The sequence below is a fragment of the Microcebus murinus genome, chromosome 1, assembly GCF_040939455.1.
Source record: "Microcebus murinus isolate Inina chromosome 1, M.murinus_Inina_mat1.0, whole genome shotgun sequence".
NCBI classification, from domain to species: Eukaryota; Metazoa; Chordata; class Mammalia; order Primates; family Cheirogaleidae; genus Microcebus; species Microcebus murinus.
Window position 1 is genome coordinate 114,491,898 of NC_134104.1, and position 19,792 is coordinate 114,511,689.

Sequence of the window (19,792 nt, forward strand, 5' to 3'; positions counted from 1 at the left end):
ATCTGAAACATGAATAAACCAGGAATAATATTGTTTAAATCTATAAATTATTAAAGCATGCCCACAGAACTTATTATACAACAAAAGTTAATAAGGGAAATCATATTATTCTGTAGAATAGAAAACACTGAGGGGCAATTTAGTATAGTGGTTAAGATCATTGGCTCTAGTCAAACCACTTAGGTTGGAGTCCCAATTCTGCTACTTACCAGCTATGTGACCTTCTGCAAGTTACTTATGTCTCTATGCCTCAGATTCTTCCTCTGTAAAATGGAAATAAAGAATCTGCCTCTTAGAATGGTTGTGAGGATTAAATGAGGTAATAAATGCAAATAAAGACCTTACTTAGAATAGTATCTGACACAAAGTAAGGGTTCAATAAATGTTTGCTGTTATTATTATTACTATCACCAAAATTATTTATAGATTCTATCTTCATGTCTTTTTTTTTTAAAACATAAACATTACTGGTTTATGCCCAACCATGATTCTTACATCTGCTGAAGTGGATTAGCTTGCTTCCTTCATAAAGGCAGGAGAAGGAACTTCAGGTTGGCCTCTAGAGTCAGACAGACTCAAGTTCAACTCTTGACTCTATCAATTACTAGTGAACTGTGAACTATTTAACCTCTCCAAGCCTTACATTTCCCATATGTAAAATGTAAATAATAGAATGACAAGGGTTGTGATGGGGATTAAATAAGTGAAAAACACTTAGCACAGTGCCTTGCCCCCCCAAAAAATGTTAAATAATTGTTAGTTCCTGTCATTATCTTAAATAAGCAGGTACAGCAAAAGCTATGATATAGTACTATTTCTCTATTTGTTCTTCTCACATCACACAGCATGTGTCTCTATCCAGCCCCGTTCAAACCAATTTTTCAATTCAATCAATAAACATTCATTACGTAATTACTATGGCAAGGTAGTGAGTAAAGTGAATATGAGAAAATGAAGATTCCCCATCCTCAAAAAATTTTTAATTTAATAGAAACAGCATACCTTCATAATTTAAGATAAGCTATAGAAAGTGCTCGTTAGAGGTTCAATGCATTAATTAATAGGTTGGAGATACTCATTCACATGAGAATAGGAGTGTAATGGAAGGGCCACTAAGTCTACCACATGTTCCCTCTCCCTGGAAAAACCCACACCTATCTTCTTCTACTCATCCTTCAAGGCTTTTAATTTCAGTGTCATTCATTCTGGCACGTCTTCTCTGATGGCTAAGAATGAAGTGAGCACCCTTCCTCTGGCTCTCTACTATAGCAATTACCAGTCTAAATGTAGTCATTGGCCTGTCACCCTCAGTAGACTATAAGCTCCTTAAAGAGAGATTGTTGCTTACTCATTTTAGTACTCCTAGTATCCAGTACCTATCAGGTCTATTCAATAAATGTTTGTTGAATGACTAAATAAAATTTAAACAAGCAGAGAATATGGCAGTAACATCCAAATAAAGTTATAACCTAAAAATGAGATGGAAGTGGGGAAGCACAGGACTTGTGTGAGATTAGTGACTGGTGTTGGCCTGAATGGAAAAGAGGCATTTTAGGAAGGGACAAGGAGATGAGTACAGTGAGAAATGTCTAGAAAGTAAGTGTGTCCAGATTGTAGAAGACCACCTTCCAAAGGTGGTTCTGAGCTGTAAGTTCACCTATGATATAAGTCATAAATTTAATGAATATAATCATTAAAATGTCAAGTACTAGGATACACAACGGTAGTAATCATATAAAAATAGTATCTGATATTGCTGGTTCTATACTTGCAAAGGACAAAAGTGGTAATTTTGCTAAAGCAATTAATAATTTCATTGTAGTTGATTTTCTTTTGCATTTCTTTTAGTTGTATATTTATAACTGGATCACCCCATTTTAATTGAGTTCCTTACTTATGAAGAACAAAATGGAAAAAAATTATTATAAATTTCCTGCATAAAACTAGAATACTTTGGCACCATTATTGTAATATAAATCTATCATATTCATAAGAGTACACTGAAAAATAAATACTTTTACTCTAAAGCTTCTTTAAGGAGTAACATCACTAAGATGGCAAAAAAGGAGGTCCTGGACTCTCCTTTACCCACAGCACACTGATACAACAGCAACACATGGATCAATTTCCTTTGTGAGAAATCTAAAAATTATCTAAGAGGCTCTGGCACCTCAGATGAGTGCAAAATCAGCAACATCAAAACCAGTAGGAAAAGCAGAGATATTCTCATGCCAAAATCCCAACCTGTAGCACAGTACCAACTGATAAGGATGGAACCCCCAGCGCCCAGCTTCCCCATGAAGAAGGAAGGAACTCAACTGTACATTTAGCACCCCAACTTATTCAGGTGCTACCCAAATCACTGGCCTCTATCTCACCTGTCTCTGAGAGCTAGTGGGGCCCAGCATATGCTAGGCCCCTGAGTCCCCTGAGCATTATAGAAAATAAAGCAGTGGTTAGAACTACTGTGCAGGCAGTCACCAGAGCCCCTCCCCACCTCAGCACACAGCAAGCAAAAAATAAACCCCAGCTTCCAGGTTCTCCTGGAGAAGCAAAAATGTTGGACTACACATGCAACATTCCAACTTTTCTGGGTGCTCCCCACAGGACTGACTTCTGTATCATGTGTCTGAAAAAGCTGACAGGACCTGGCATACACTAATTCTCTGAGGGCTACATAGAACAAAGTGGCACTTTGAAATAGCATGAGGGCACTCATCACAGCTTCTCTCCCCAGCTCAGCACAGAGTAAGGAGATGATAAACTCTAGCTCCAGTTTTTTCTGAGAAGAGAAATAGTGAAAGCATGTATCTAGAGTTCCAACTTCTCTGAGAGGTAACTGAAGGACTGGTATCTGTCCCACATGTCTTGGAGCACTGATTGGATCTGGCATATTCCAGGTGCATAGGGGCTACTAAGAACAAAGATGATGGTTTGTACTACCATGAAGGTTTGAGAGGCCCACAAAAACTCAGACTAGGTTGATTAGTGAAGATATTCTCCTATATGGGGCCATATAGTAAGACTGGGAGAGATAGAGGTGGTGTTTTTTTCCCTAATATGTAGATACCAACACAAAAAGGCAAGGAAAATGAAGAAACAGAGAAACACAATCCAAACAAAGGAATAAAACAGAACTCCAGAAACCAACCCTAATGAAACAGAGATATATGAAATATCTGACAGAGAATTTAAAATAGCCATTATAAAAATGCTCACTAAGCTAAGGAGAGTAATATATGAAAAAAGGGAGAATTTCAAAAAAAGGATAGAAAGTTTTAAAAAGAAATAAATAGAAATCCAGAAGCTGAATAATATAACAACTGAACTGAAAAATTCAACAGAGGAATTCAATAGCAGACTAAAACAAGCAGAGAAGAGAATCAGAAAACCCAAAGACAGGTCATTTGAAATTAGCCAGTTAGAAAAAGAAAAAGAAAAAAAAGAATAAGAATAGTTTAAGGGATTTATAGACACAATCGATTAGACTGATATATGAGAGTTCTAAAAGGAGGAAAGAGAGAAACAGAAACAGAAAGAAAGAGAAAGAGAGAGAGAGATTATTCAAAGAAATAATGGCTGAAAAATCCCCCCGTCCAGGAAGGAATATGAACTTCCAGATACAGGAAGAATAGAAAAAAGAAAAACCCAAAGAAATCTACACTGAGATAGATTATCATCAAACTGTAAAAAATCAAAGACAAAGTATTTTAAAAGGCCTTTAAAAATGAAAGAGACATAAAAATTTTCTCAACATGAAAGCTGAGGGAATTCATCACTAGTCCTATCTTATAAGAAATGCTAAAAGGAGTTATTCAGCTTGAAAATAGAGGACAATAAGCAGTAGCATGCTAACATATTAATAATAAAGTATAAAAACCATTTGTTAAAGGCAAATATATTGACAAATATAGAATAGTGTATTATTATAGTAATATACAGATTACTGTATTTCCCCCAGTGGTAGGGACATCACTTTTAATTTTAGGATAAAAGTTAAGACATAAAAGTATTAAAAATAACTATAACTAAAAAATATGATAATGGCTGCACAATATAAATAGATGTAAACTGTGACTCAATAACATAAATTAGGAAAGAGTAAATGCATAGAGTTTTTGTGTGCAATTGAAGTTATCATCTTAAAATAGGCTCTTATTAAGACATTTTACATAAGCACTATGGTAATCATAAAGAAATTACTACAGAAGTTACATAAAAGAAAAAGAAAGGAATTAAAGTACAACAATACAAAAAACAAACAACAAAACTCAAAGAAAGTCTACAAGAGAGGGAAAGAACTATAAAATAAACAAAAAAGAGTTAACATAATGGCAATAATAAGTCCTTCAGCATTAATAATTACTTGAAATGTAAATGGATTAAACTCCCCAATCAAAAGACAAAATGTGGCTAAATGAATTTAAAAAACAAGATCTAACAACTATATGCTATCTATAAGAGAATCCCTTTGGACTTAAGGACACACATAGGCTAAAAGGAAAGGATGCAAAAAGATATTCCATGAAAATGGTAACCAAAAGAAGGGAGAGGTATCTATACTTAACACCAGACAAAATAGACTTTAAGTCAAAAATTGTCACAAGAGAACAAAGTACATTATACAATAAAAGAGTCAATTTATCAGGATGACATAACAATTATAAATGTATATGCACCCAACATCAGAGCACCTAAATAAATAAAGCAAACATTAAAAGAACTGAAAGGGGAAATAGCAATACAATAATAACAGATTTCAACATCTCACTTTCAATAATGAGCAGAACATTGAGATAGAAGATCAATGAGGAAACAGAAAATTAACGAATACCATAGGCCAAATAAACCTAATAGACTTTTACAGAACATTCTACCCAATAGCAACAGAATATATTTTCTTCTCAAATGCACACAAATCTTTTTGCAGAACAGATCACATGCTAGGTCATAAAACAACTCTTATCAAATTTAAGAACACTGAAATCATATCAAATCTCTTTTTTGATCACAATGAAATAAAACTAGAAGTAAACAGCAGAAGGAAAGCTGGAAAATTCACAAATATGTAGGAATTAAACAATACACTATTGAACAACCACTAGGTCAAAGAAAAATCAAGAAGGAAATTAGAAAATACTTTCAGACAAATTAAAATGAAATCATAACATACCAAAACTTATAAGATGCAGAAAAAGCAGTAGTAAGAGAATTTCAAAACTATAAATGCCTTCATTAAAAGAAATCTCAAATAAAAAAAACTACATTTACCTCTCAAAAAAACTAGAAAGAAAGAACTAAGCCTACAGTTAGTAAAAGGAAAGAAATAAAGATTAGAGCAGAAACAAACTAGAAAAATAGAAGAAAATCAAGAAAGCTAAGAGTTGATTTTTGAAAAGATAAATCCTTAAACTAAGAAAATAAATAATATGTTTATATGTCACTGATGAAGTTTTTAAGTGTTGTGTCCCAAACTCTATTTTATCCATAAGCCCTGTAGTTTTCACTACATAATTTTGCAAAGTACAGTAATTTTTAGAAACATACATATTACATTATAGCACAACTGTTTATATTCTGGCTATATCGCTGACTATATTATGTTAAATCCTATTAGCTACATGCTTTGGGAAATTTCTCTCCCATGGCTTGTGCTGTCATTCTTTTAATACTGTCTTTTGAAGATAACTTTCCATTTGATGAAGTATAATGTATCAACTTTTTATGGATTGTGATTCTGGCATTGTACCTGTAAAATATCTGCCTAACTCAATTCTTCCTATGTCTTCTTTTAGAAGTTTCATGAGATTTGGCTTGACATTTAGGTCTATTATCCATTCTGAGTAAATTCTGGAATATGGTGTGAGTTATGGGTCAAGGTTCTTTTTTGTTTGTTTGCATATGGGTATCCAATTTTTCCAGCATCATTTGTTGAAAGACTATCTTTTCTCCACTGAATTTCCTTTGTGCTTTTATAAAAAATCTGTGGTCCATATATGTATGGGTCTATGTCCAAAATCTCTATTCTGTTCCATTGACCTATTCATCTATCTTGAGACCCATACTACACAGTCTTGATTACTGTATCTTTATAATAAGTCTTGAAATCAGATACTGTTAGTCTTCCCACTTTGTTCTTCTTTTTAAGTTATTTTAGCTTGTCCAAATCCTTTACATTTTCATATGAATCTTAAAATCAGCTTGATATTTCTATAAAAAAGTCTGATGAAATTTTGATTATGTCAAAACTACAGATTTAGGAAAAACTGACACCTCAACTATATTGACTCTCCCATTTACATATATCTCTATTTACATAGTTCTTTAATTTCTCTCATTATCATTTTGTAGTTTAAGCATACAGGTTTTTCATATCTTCTGTTAGATTTATCCTAAATTATTTAATCTTTTTTGATGCTATGTAAATGGTATACTTTATTTTGAATTTCAATTTCTGATTGTTCATTGTTAGTATTCAGAAATACAATTGATTTTTTCTTTTTGAAGTTTTTTAAAGTAACTTTTATATAATACTATCCATATAATATCAACCATATTAAAGTTAATTAGTTTTAGTAATTTCTTAATGGACTTAGATTTTCTATATTGATCATGTTGTCTACAAATAAAAACAGGTCAGTTTCTTCCTTTCCAATCTGAAGGCCTTTTACTTATTTTCTTACCTTATTATACTGGGTAGAATCCAGTACAATGTCAAATAGAAGTGGTGACTGTCCATGTGTTGTTAAATGTATTGGCATAAAATTATAGAATATTTCCCTTCATATCTGTAGAATTTGTAGAAATACCACTTCTCCCATTCCTGATATTTTGTCTTCTTGTTATTGCCTGTGTTCCTGCTCCTTGCCTAGAAGTTTAACAAGTGCAATTTTCTCAACAAGTCAGCTTTTGCCTTCCCTGGCTTTTCACTATTATTTTTGTATAGTTTATTCATTTTACTCTCACCTTTATTATTTCCTTTCTTCAGTTTACTTTGGTTATGATTTTTCCTTTACTAGTTTCTTCCTTAGTGGAATCTGAGGTCACTGATTTGAGCTTTTTTCTTTTATAATATAGGTGTGTAGGGCTATACATTTTCCCCCAAAGTACACAAATTTTGATATATTCTGCTTTCATTTTCATGCAGTTCAAAATAATTTCTAATTTCCCCTTTACATTTCTTCTGTAGCCTATAGTTTATTTGTATGTTACTTAATTTCCAAATACTTGGGATTTTTCAAAAATTTTTCTGTTATGCATTTCTAACTTAGTATCATTAGAAATGTGGTTTATTATTGTGGTTTATTTTATAGCCAGAATATAGTCAACTTGAACAATGTTCTGTGTGCACTTAAAAAAATATATTCTATTGTATTGAGTGGAGTGCTCTATAAATACCATTTAGACTAAACTGGATGAGTATCACTCAGATCTTCTATATACTTGTTGTTTTTCTGTGAATGTTTCTATCAATTATTAAGAGTATTAAACCTTTGGTTATATTTGTGGATTTATGTATTTCTCCTTGTAGTTCTATCAGGGTTTATTTCATACATTTTGAAACTCTGCTATTAGGCACAAATATGTAGAACTGTTAATGTCCTCTCAGTGGGTTGAGTCATTTATCATTATGAAATGTCCTTTATCCTGATAAGTCCTTGCTCTGAAATCTATTGCACCTGCTATTCTTTTTTTCTTTTTTCTTTTGGAGACAAAGTCTTGCTCTGTTGCCTGGCCTACAGCGCCGTGGTGTCAGCCTAGCTCAAAGCAACCTCAAACTCCTGGACTTAAGCAATCCTCCCACCTCAGCTTCCCGAGTAGCTGGGACTACAGGCATGCATCACCATGCCTGGCTAATTTTTTCTATATATTTTTAGCTGTCCAGCTAATTTCTTTCTATTTTTAGTAGGGAAAGGGTCTTGCTCTTGCTCAGTGTACCTGCTATTAATAGAACCACTTCAGTTTTCTCTTGATTAGTGTTAACATGGTATGTCTTTTACCATCCTTTTCCTTTTAATACATTTATATGTTTCTTGTAAGCAGCATACAGTTGAGCCTTGCTTTTATACCCAGTCTATCAATCTCTACCTTTTGATTGGGATGATTAGATCATTTATACTTAATGTGATAAATTGATATTGTTATGTTCAAGTCTATCATGTTGTTATTTTTTCCCTCTTTAGTTTATCTATTCTTTGTTCCCTCTTCCTCTTTGTCTGCCTTCATTTCGATTCTTTTCTATGAATCCACTTTATCTTCTCTGTTGGCTTACTAGGTATAATTATTTTATTTTACAGGGTACTTTAGGGTTTATGATAAACATCTTTAACTTTTCACAGCCTATTTTCAAGTGATATTACATGTATAGGTTAAGAACCTTACAACAGTCCTATTTCTCCCAGCCTGTCCTTTATGCTATTGTTTTTGTACATTTTATACATGTATGTACATGTGTTATAACCCCCCCTATAATATATTATTGTATTTCAATAAACAGTATATTATCTTTCAAAGAGACTTAAAAATGCTTATATACTCAGCTATGTGGTTACCATTTCTTTGTGTACATCCATACTTCATGTCTTTTGTTCATTCTTTTGTTGAGATCCTTATTGCCATACGGTATTGAATTCCTTATATCTGAAGGACTTCCTTTGACATTCTTTGTAGTGCTGGTCTGCTGGTGATGCATTTTTTCAGCTTTTGCATGTTTAGAAAAGTCTATATTTTACCTTTGTTTTTGAACAACATTTCACTGCATAGAGAAATCCAGATTGACAGTTGTTTTTTTCTTTCAGTGCTTTAAAAATATTGCTCCACTGCCTCCTTCCTTGCATTTTTTCTGACAAGAAATCTTCTGTCATTCTTACTTTTTATTTCTGTATGATGAGTTGTTATTCTCCGGTTTGAAGATTTTTTTTATCACTGATTTTGAGCATTCTGAATATGATGTGCATTGGTATGATTTTCTTCATGTTTTTTGTGTTTGGGATTCATTGAAATTCTTGGGTCTGAGGATTTATAGTTTTCCTCAAATTTAGAAATTTTCATCTATTATTTCTTCAGATATTTCTTGGTCTTTCCTCTTCTTCAGGGACTCCAATTACTTGTGTATTAGGCCACCTGACATCCCAAATTTCACAAAGGATCTTTTCATATTTTGATTATTTTTTCTCCATTTTATTTTGCACAGTTTATATTGTTATCCTTTCACCTTCGCTAATGTATTTTTCTACAATGTCTAATCTGTCACTAATCAAATCCAGTGAATGTTTCATGTCACACATTGAAGTTTTCATCTCTCAAAGTTTGATTTGGGTCTTCCCCCTCCCCACATCTTCCATGTTTCTACTTAACTTTTATAATTTATATGGAATTCAATTATAATAATGTCTTAGAGTCATTATCTGTTAATTCTAACATCTGCATCCCCTTTGGATAGGTTTTGATGAACATATTAAAGTTACCTAGAAACAGCTTAATCCTTTTAGATCTTGCTTTTAAAATTTATTTGTTGGGACCAGAGCAGTGTGTAGTCTAGAGGTAATTATTCCCCGCTACTGAAGCAAGAAGCTTCTGAGTACTCTACCCAACGACCAGTGTATTATAGGTTTTTCCCGTCTAGCTGGTATGAAAAGGTACTATCCTGGCCCTGAGTAAACTGTAAGTACTATTTTCACTAATCCTGTCACACAGATTTTTTTCCCCCTGTCCCAGGTAGTGTCCTTATATGCATATACTAACTGGCATTCTGCTGAATATTCAAAGGAGACCATCTGCAGATCTCTATAATTTTCTCTCCATGCTGTTCTGACCTCTCCAGTATCCCTTCCTGCAAACTCTAGCCTTTTGGGTTTCTTTTGACTCTCAGATCTGTCTCCTAAACCCAGAATTCTGCCAGGTTCTGACTGCACTTAATCTGCACAATAGCCTAAAAATTCTCACAAGGTAGTAAGCTGGCCAATCTCTGTTTCTTACAGATCACTGTTCTTTATTGCCTGATGTCAACTTTTCTATAAACTGTTGTTTCATGTATTTCATCTATTCTTTTCTTCTTTTTGGTTGCTTCAGACAGAGGGTAAATCTAATCCTTGTTAACTAGAAATAGAAGTCAGAAATTGACTCTTCATTCCTAAACAATATTATATTTTTTCCTTTTTAGCCCTTTGTAGAAGTCTATAAAGAAACTTCTAGTACAAAAACCTAGGGGTGTCATCCAATTTTAGCTTAAAAATAATCAATGTGCATGTAAAAACACTCTTGGACCCTTGATTAAAGCATTTATAGATGATATTAGTGGCAAAAAACACCCCAAAAAACAAAATAACAGATAATCTGAATTAGTGTTTCACATAAATATTCTGGAGAAATATAAAGACTTGTGCATATCTCATAAAAAACAGGTATGAGGTTAAATAAATTTACATAATGATGTTTTGAACAAGGTTAAAAAGTTTATTTCTTTCTCAGAGGATTTAATGTGATAACATGCACTGTGTATTCCCAAAGGAGGTACACAGTTACAGTATGTCCCAAACTTACTTAATTCAGAGTACCTCACAGAACTTGGTTAAGAGAGCCACACTTCAAGAAATACTATTGTAGGATGATAGCATAAGCCTAATCAAATCAGGTTTTTCCTATATATTTTATTTTCATATCCCTGTTTGGAGAAACTAATTATGCCTTTTATTTAAAATATCTCCTTTAAAAATATAAAAGTTAACCTAAACAGTAAATTTTCACTTATCAAGGAAGAATAAAGATTGTCCAAATTTTCAGAATTATAAGCTAGAATATTACGTAGAGCTAGCAGAATTGATCCCACCTTCTAAAGACAATCAATTATTAAACTCTGTGAGGTAAATTCAACCAATTGTGAGTCCTTTCTTTGGTGTAAATAGACTTAGAATTTAGTCTTGGATGCATAATAATCCTACTGCTTTGGACAAATCACATACCATCTCAGAAGCTCAATTTCTTTAGCTACAAAGTACCATAAAGTATAAAGCTAAACTACATAACCTCTGAATTTTTAGTCTAAATATGCTATTTTCTAACTTATTACATTTAAATTGATTAGAGTGGGAGTATTTTTAAAAATATACCTTATATATTCTCAAAATCATTAAGTATGATTATTTCTGTTTGCACAGGATCTCCCTTATACTTAGAATCTAAAACACTTAATAATTTACTTGTGAGATTCATTTTGGTAAAAAGCAAATTTTTATGTTACTCTATTGTCTGAAGTATAACTATACTTTAAACACATCTATGTCCAAGGAGTAGCAGAGAAGGCCAATGGACCACAGCTTAAAAAACTTAGGATACCTGAAAGCAAAGGATTATCAGTGAGCCAGAAAGAAAGCAGATAAATATGCTATCTCCTTCTAACTGCTAATTATTTTCAAAAGCAAAGTTTAGCTTTAACATCATGGGAGAACAACATTCCAGTGGGTAAGTAGAAAGATGTAATAATAATGACATCTAACAAATGTTCTTTAAGAAATTTTAATTATTTACCTGTAATGGACCCAAGACAGAACTGGTTGTATACATAAAAAAGAGACGAAGGTAACTCAGAACATTTGCAAATGCAAAAAGCCCTTCTGCCACCAGTGTAGGATGGAATGCATCCCAATCCTTCCGATCAGCAAAATCATGAAACTAAGTTTAGGAAGAAAAAGTCAAAGGTAAATAAGATCTCTCAATTTAGGAAAATAAAAACAAATATTCTGACTGTTGAAAGAAAGCTGTTTTAATTATGTCTTCTTATAGGCAATCTCCACTTATGTTTTATAGAGTCATTTTTTTAAAAAAAATAATGTTTTAATTAATTAAAAGGTTTCTATGTATGTGAAGCAATGTTATTTACTCTATATGAAGAGGTTTTTCCAGAAATTCTTAGATTTCAGAAAATTAAACAATTTTTAAAATCATTAAACTTTTTATGAACAAAATGTTGGCTAGTTTTTTTAAATCCCACAACAAACTTTAAGTGTTTGTGCCATCAATTAATTCACTATCATATTAAATTAACCTAGTCCTTTTGACTCAGGATTCTAGAATGAACTATAGAAGTTCTTTTTTCCCTTTTAAATACAAAATAAAGAGAACTCATTATTGTACCTACACATAGAGTGGCTATACATCTTAATTGCCTGGGATAGTCCAAGATTATTTACCAGTTTTCCTAGCATAATTATCAATAGTGCTCCCTTTCACTCTCAAAATGTCCTGATTTGGATAATAAATTATATGGGTACCCCACTTTTAGAATTAAAGAAATCAGTCTGAAAAAGAAATGCCTATTTGTCAAACAATTTATCTATGTATGATCAATTTTTATTTTCTTAGAAATTTCACACTCTAGTCATTGAACATACCTAACAAATATGTTCCATATTATTTATTAATTAAAGGAATAGGATTTTTGAATAAAGTAAAATGATGTAAGATAACCAGCTTACTTTTTCTAAAATATATAAATTAGTGATAATTTATATAGACTTATGTAGAATGTATATAGATAGAAAATTATATATTTTAGTTCCTTGAATGTGACACCACAGAAGAATTCTAAACTCAAGGTTTAAGCAAAGACAGTTAATACAAAATCTATTACCCTTTCTGGGCTTGGAAAAGCTTAAATCTTGATGGAAGTAAGATTATAAGATATCTATATAACTAGATTTTTGTCAAATTCTAAATAAAAATATATATTCATCAGAAAAATTTATATTATTTATATCACATTTATATACCCTTTTAAAGTATAAAAGATAATAATTTGGAATTTGTAAAGTACTACATAATGAATTCCATTCAGATAAACTCTTTTTCTGGAAGATATAGATATTTAACCCTAATCGGGTAAGTAACTCTGTGTTCTCATTTTAAGTATATACAGGTTAATGAGCTAAATGAACCTAGCTCAGATATAAGGAATTGGCATTTGGTATTTAAAAAAAATGCCTAGACAGAACTGTATTTAAAGCCAATCTTGGTTTCTTACTGTGTGGTCTTGGACAAGTTATTTAATCTCTCTAAGCTTCATTTTTCTTATTTGCAAAATGGGTATATAGGACCTCTATCTCATAGAATCCCTGTGAAAATGAGATAAAGTATAACAAATATCAACTATGGTGCCTGTCATATACACAATAGGTAAACATCATGCAAAAGTAAGTAACATCCTTTAAACTATTAGAAAGGTAGGAAACTATGTTTAAATAGATAGGTTTAAATGAAAACACACGAGACACAGACTTGGCTCAATGTAACGCTGGGTTACATAGCTAAATATCTTAGTTTTTTTCAAAATAAGCTTCAATTATGCCTTTGATTGACATAATAAATAGTCACCTTATTGTGAGCAACCACTTTGAGGGCAAAGGTTGCCAAATAAAGAGAATTCATGACAAAACTGAGTTGATTACGAGATTCTTCTAAAAAGTCTTCCAGCCCTTCATACCAAAGTCTTTTAATGTCTGACCAAATCATTCCTAAAAAAAAAAAAGAAAGAAAGAAAGAAAGAGAAGAAGAAAATCAGATAACACTTTCTTATTTCAATAATAAACTAAATAATACTTTAAGACTCAAAGTATTAAATAAATAACCCTTGGGCCAGTTAAAGCCTTATTGAAAGAGAAAAAAATAACTTTTTAATGAAAAGTTCTTAACATTTGAAATAAAATAAACTTAAGTTTCATATGACTTGAAGAAAATAACCTTAAGGTTCATCTTTACCAAAAAGGGATTTTAAGTGATGTTAAACAAGGATAAGAAACAAAATAAATTGATGCTAAACACACATACACACACACACACACACACACACACACACACACACACCCTAAAAGTGCTCAGTACCTATCCTTTTCTTTCATCTACACACTACTTTAGTGATCACATCTAATCTAATGGCTTTAAATACCAACTATATGGCAAAAACTCTCAAAATTTATATATTTAAACTCAACCTATATTTATACAATAATTTATATCTCTAAACCTCTCTCCTAAACTCAACTTGTATAGGCACTTGGCTACTCTATATCTCCCACTGGATGTCCTAACATGTCCAAACTGAATTACTAATCTCTCTCCCCAAATTCACTACATTTGCAGATATCCCTGTCTCTATTGGTGACAATTTCATCCTTCTAGTTGCTCAATTCAATTCAAATGTCCTTGAATCATCCTTGACTCCTATACTTCTTTTAAACTCCACATTCAATGCAAAAGCAAATCCTGTTGCCTCTGCTTTCAAAATACCTATATTTAGGATCTAACCCTTCTTACAACCACTTCAACTTCAAGCCACCATCCTTTCTTGCCTGAGTTACTGAAATAGCTACCTGGTCTCCCTACTTCTACCCTGATCTCCCTAAAATTTATTCTCATTACAGCAACCAGAGTGATCCTTTTAAAACTCTAGTATTACCTCTATCCCTTTTTAGGGAGAGGCAAAGAAATACACTGTAACCAAAATGTCTAAAAAAAAATTTTGTTAATGGGAGGTGAACAGGTGGAAGGGGGGAGAAGGGGAAGGGTACGCACTTTCATGGTGGGTGCAGGGCGCACCACTTGAAGACTGGACACGCTTGAAGCTCTGGCAGAGCGGGGTGGGGAGGGGGACAGGGGCAAGATATGTAACCCTAACAATATTTGTACCCACAGAATTTGGGGAAAAAAATAAATAAATATTTTTTAAAAACCCTCTAGTATTACTTCCCTCCTCAAAATCCTTTTACTAGCTCTCAGCGGACAAAGGACTAACAGCAGGTCCAAACTCATTCTCCATAGGAATAAAACCTCAGGTTGTCTTCTACTAAAATGGTTTCCTTGAAAGAATACTATGTCAAGAAAAATATGGAAGATCAGCTGTGTCCGGCATTGTTATAAAAACAACCACTGATTGGAAACCATCTGGCCTGGGAAAACTATGAGTGGAGGACTCATAGACCTTGAAGGTATAAATAGCCAGGACTGTATAAAAACATGTTCAGAAACATAGGTCTTTGCTTCTCTATGATATGTCTCTCTTAACTCAGAGTATGACTGTAAGTGGGAGCTATACTCTTGGGCTTTCTAAGACATAGTTCCTGCTGGATTTGCGGCTTTCCTAGCTAGGGTAAACTACACCCACCGCATGGTCTCATCCTTTACAACTATTCACCTAGGAAGTGGCCTGAGACTTTTGTAAGGACTGCCAGTACAGGTATCTTTGAAGCCATCATGCTGACATGCTATGTTTACTGTTTTGTATCCTTCCACAAAGCTAAGTATGCCTGGTGCCAGATTTCAGCCTCTTGTGTCCTTTGTGTGCAAATGTCAGAGAACTCAAGACTTAAATCTCATTTCAAAACCAGCCTTTACAATGTCTCACAAGGCTTCACATTATCCCTTCTGTCTAACCTCATCTCCTACTAATCTTTCCTTCTACTACTCTAGTCACACTGGCTCCTTGCTTCCTTATTCTTTGACAGGCGTGACTCCTGCCCTAGGGCCTTTACACTGGCTCTTCCCTCTAGCTAGAAGCTTCTCCCTCGATACCCATTTGACTAACTACTGGTACCTCTCTTTTTCATGTCTTTGTCTACCACCTTCCCTAACTACCCTATTTAAATAGAATAGAGTGCTGCAGCATAACACATGGGTAGAGAGCAAATTAAGCCAATCAGAATTATTCTCTGGCTTACCAGCAGGCAGAATAATTCCCCTGGGAAACACATGAAAACCTCTATTCATAACATCTTAATTATTTTATTTTTTATTTTTTCAGAAAGAGTCTTGCTCTGTTGCTCTGGCTAGAGTGCCATGGCATCAGCCTAGCTCACAGCAACCTCAAACTCCTGGGCTCAAGTCAAATGATCCTCCTGCCTCAGCCTCCCAAGTAGCTGGAATCACAGGCATGGTCCCATGCCCGGCTAATTTTTTCTATATATTTTTTTAGTTGGTCAATTAAATTCTTTCTATTTTTGGTAAAGATGGGGTCTCGCTCTTGCTCAGGCTGTTTTCGAACTCCTGACCTCAAGCCATCCTCCCGCCTCGGCCTCCCAGAGTGCTAGGATTACAGGCGTGAGCTACCGTACCTGGCCATAACATCTTAATTATTCAAGACCCATATTTTATATAGAAAAAAAATTAAAAATATTTGCAGATCTGACAGAAAAAACATTTTTTAAAATTCCACTTGGATTCCTCAAAATGAATAGATAAAAACTGTATAAAATTTTTAAATAAAATAGTCTAGCAGGTAATATTTTATTAACTCAAATATTATTTTATTTGGAGAAGTGGGGATAAAAGCTTTCTGAGTATTTATCATCCTCAACCTTCCCCCAATACCAGGAGTGATGGCATTATTAAACAAATCCTCCATGACCATACTTTCTTGAAGACTCAGTTGTTGCCTAATCCTAGATCCTGATATACAATAGTATGCAAATCTTTATTTATGAAACACTTTCAAACAAAAACACTTAAACTTTAGTCACATTCCTGGTAACATTAAAATACTAAACCAAGAAAGATGCTTATAGAAATAAGTGTTTTTTCCTATAAAACACAATGTAATACCTAAAAGAAATTCTTATCATAAAGTTATAACATAAACTGGAGAAAACTATTGATCAAAAAAGGCAGACACATAAAAGTACAGTGAGAGGACCAATGGGAAACCATCAGGTGGTTTCCCATTGCCTATGCAACACCTTCACCAAAAAAAAGCTAATACACTTGATGTATTTCATATTTCTCAGTTAGATTGAAAAGAATAAAATAATTTTAAACTATTATAAGTAATATAATTACTACATAATCAACATTCTATCATTCTATATTTTAGGGTCCACTTTTTTTCAGAATTAGGAAATAACATTAGTAAGCAGCAATCTCAGCCATTTTAGAATTTCTCAAGGCTTAATCTTATGCCCTCTTTTCTCATATTATACTTTCTCCTTGTGTCTCATCTCATTGTTTCTTACACCACCTATATTCAGATATTCACACATTTCTAACTCAAGCTTAGACTTCTTTTTTTTTTTTAATGGGAGAAAAGGTATACAAATTTATTAACATGCACATGCCGTGGGAGTCTGGCAAATATGAGACTCAAAGAAGAGCCAGGTGGTTGAGAAGCTTAGACTTCTTTTGAGCTACAAATCAACTGTCTGCTTGATATCTCTCTTGGATATCTCAAAGCTTTTCAAACAACATATCCAAAACTGTACTAAGGATCTACCCACTCACAAATCGTCAAACCTAGTACTCTTGGTCAGGTGTGGTGGCACCCGCCTGTAATCCTAGCACTCTGGGAGGTTGAGGTGGGAAGATTGCCTGAGGTCAAGAGTTGAGACCAGCCTGAGCAAGAGGAAGACCCTGTCTCTACCAAAAATAGAAAAAAATTATCTTGGCGTAGTGATGCACACCTGTAGTTCCAGGTACTTGGGAGGCTGACAGGAAGATCATTTGAGCCTAGGAGTTTGAGATTGTGATGAGCTGTGATGATGCCATTGTACTCTACCTAGGGCAACAGAGTGAGACTTTGTCTCAAAAAAAAAAAAAGAAAAAAAACACCAACAAAAAAAAAACAACCTAGCACTCTTCCAAAACTACCTATGTTGCTCAATAATCTCTTTTTCCCTCATCTCTAATATAATTATTTCCATGTCCTATTGGCCTTACCTTATAAACATCTCTCAATTCTGTTACCTTCTCTCTTTCCCTACCACAATTATCCTAAGTCCAAGGTACCATCAGCTCTCATATGGATTACTATTAATACAACCTCCATCTACTAGCCAGTCTTATTCTCCAAACCTGTTCTCCACAATGCAGAAAGAATGATCTTTTCAAGAGGCAAAACTAATCATGTCACTTTCCTATTTAAAAACGTCAATGGTTCTCTATTGTTCTTAGTATGAAGTGAAAATTACTTAACCTGGCCTAAAAGGCCATGCATGATCTAGTACAACATGTTTCTACACCTTCATTCTTTTTTTTTTTTTTTTTTTTTGAGACAGAGTCTCACTTGTTGCCCAGGCTAGAGTGAGTGCCGTGGCGTCAGCCTAGCTCACAGCAACCTCAAACTCCTGGGCTCAAGCGATCCTTCTGCCTCAGCCTCCCGAGTAGCTGGGACTACAGGCATGCGCCACCATGCCCGGCTAATTTTTTCTATATATATTAGTTGGCCAATTAATTTCTTTCTATTTATAGTAGAGACGAGGTCTCGCTCTTGCTCAGGCTGGTTTCGAACTCCTGACCTTGAGCAATCCGCCCGTCTCGGCCTCCCAGAGAGCTAGGATTACAGGCGTGAGCCACCACGCCCGGCAACACCTTCATTCTTGAATCAAGCTCTTCTTGCTCTAGCAACATTTACTCAGTCCCTTCTTTGTACCGTGCTCTCTCTTGCCACTGGGCTTCTGAATGTGCTTTTCTCTAAAACTAGAATACTTTTCTTTCCCAATTCTACCAGTTGATGTCTATATATCTTTTAGATCTTAGCTCACTTATTGCTTTCTCAAAATAGTTTTCCCAACCTCCCTGACTAGGTCAAATGCTGCTATAATAGGCCTGTTCTCCTAGCACCATGACCTTTCCTCAGTAGCACTTAATTCAGTTGTGATTTTTCATTATCTATATGATTCTCAGGTAAATTATTTTATTTTGTTTTGTTTTGCGTTAATAAGACCATAAGCTCTATGAGAACAGTGGCCATATCTGGTTCTGCCTGTACAAAGTAGATGCATGACATTTTTAAAAATACATTTTATAATAGATGTTCTATGATGTTTAATAGCAAAATATTAAATAAAAGAATATCATTAATATTCTGTGCCTTCATCAACAAATTATTTCCTTTTTACCTACCTTGCTTTTTAACTTTATCCTACTTTTTTTCTAAAAAGATAATAAAAAGAAATAGGAAACAAATGTACAAAAATTGGTCATTGTGAATAAAAAGTCACTGTGTGTATTGGTTGAAGTAATAAATTGAACCAAGGAGTGACTTTGGACAAGCAAGCAAACTATTCCTACATGTTCACTTAGAACAGGTTTGATCTATATACGGAAGGAAACCAATATTCTTGGCAAAGTTTATTCCGATTTAATTGTTTCAAAGCAGAAGCTGTGTTAAGGAAAGTAAAACACTTCCAGGAATTTTACCGGCTTAATTCACATGCATTCTTCTAGTGAGGTAGAATATAGCTATAAAATTAATCATCTTGTGTGTGGGGGAAAGAGGGTGTATGTGTGTATACATATGATGTTATTGAAAATAGGGCAATCATTCTTAAAAGGGAATAGCCCTAGTTTTACCATTATGATGAAAATCAGTGACAGCAGCAATATTTATGCTATCCAAACAGTGGTATGACTATTCAAGTTCAGTGAGATTTTGCCTACTGCTAAGACATACAAACTTTAATTTGATTCTTATACAGACTTGGGTAAACTGAATCTTCAAAACACATATAATGTTCTTTCTTATTACTACTTAAACGATAGGTTATAGATAAATAATATAAAATTTCATTTCCTTAAGACTAAGTTATATATAACAATCTTTCAGAAATAGTTTAAATGAATACAGGGAAAATGCTTCATAGAGATTCTTTTCAAACCAACTTTTTTTTACCTACTGAAATAACAATATGAACAAATTTCACATTGGTAAAATCTACACAACACAATATGGAACTATATATAGTAAAGTATAAATTATTTTCTAAATTAAAATGTTAAGTTTTAGATAAGAGAGCAAAAATACAGGAAACAGGAG

The 19,792-nt window shown here is 33.6% G+C and overlaps 1 protein-coding gene across 3 annotated transcripts in view; it reads right to left on the reverse strand.

Annotated features, from left to right (window-relative positions):
* Nucleotides 1-19,792, reverse strand: part of TRPC1 (transient receptor potential cation channel subfamily C member 1) — a 74,169-nt gene that overhangs the window by 18,132 nt on the left and 36,245 nt on the right. For all 3 annotated transcript variants that reach the window (XM_012762382.2, XM_076004913.1, XM_012762383.2), the window contains 2 exons: nt 13,369-13,508; nt 11,527-11,670 (listed from right to left, as the gene is read on the reverse strand). In XM_012762382.2, the coding sequence (XP_012617836.1) occupies nt 11,527-11,670; nt 13,369-13,508 (284 nt within the window). The remainder of the gene's footprint in view (nt 1-11,526; nt 11,671-13,368; nt 13,509-19,792) is intronic.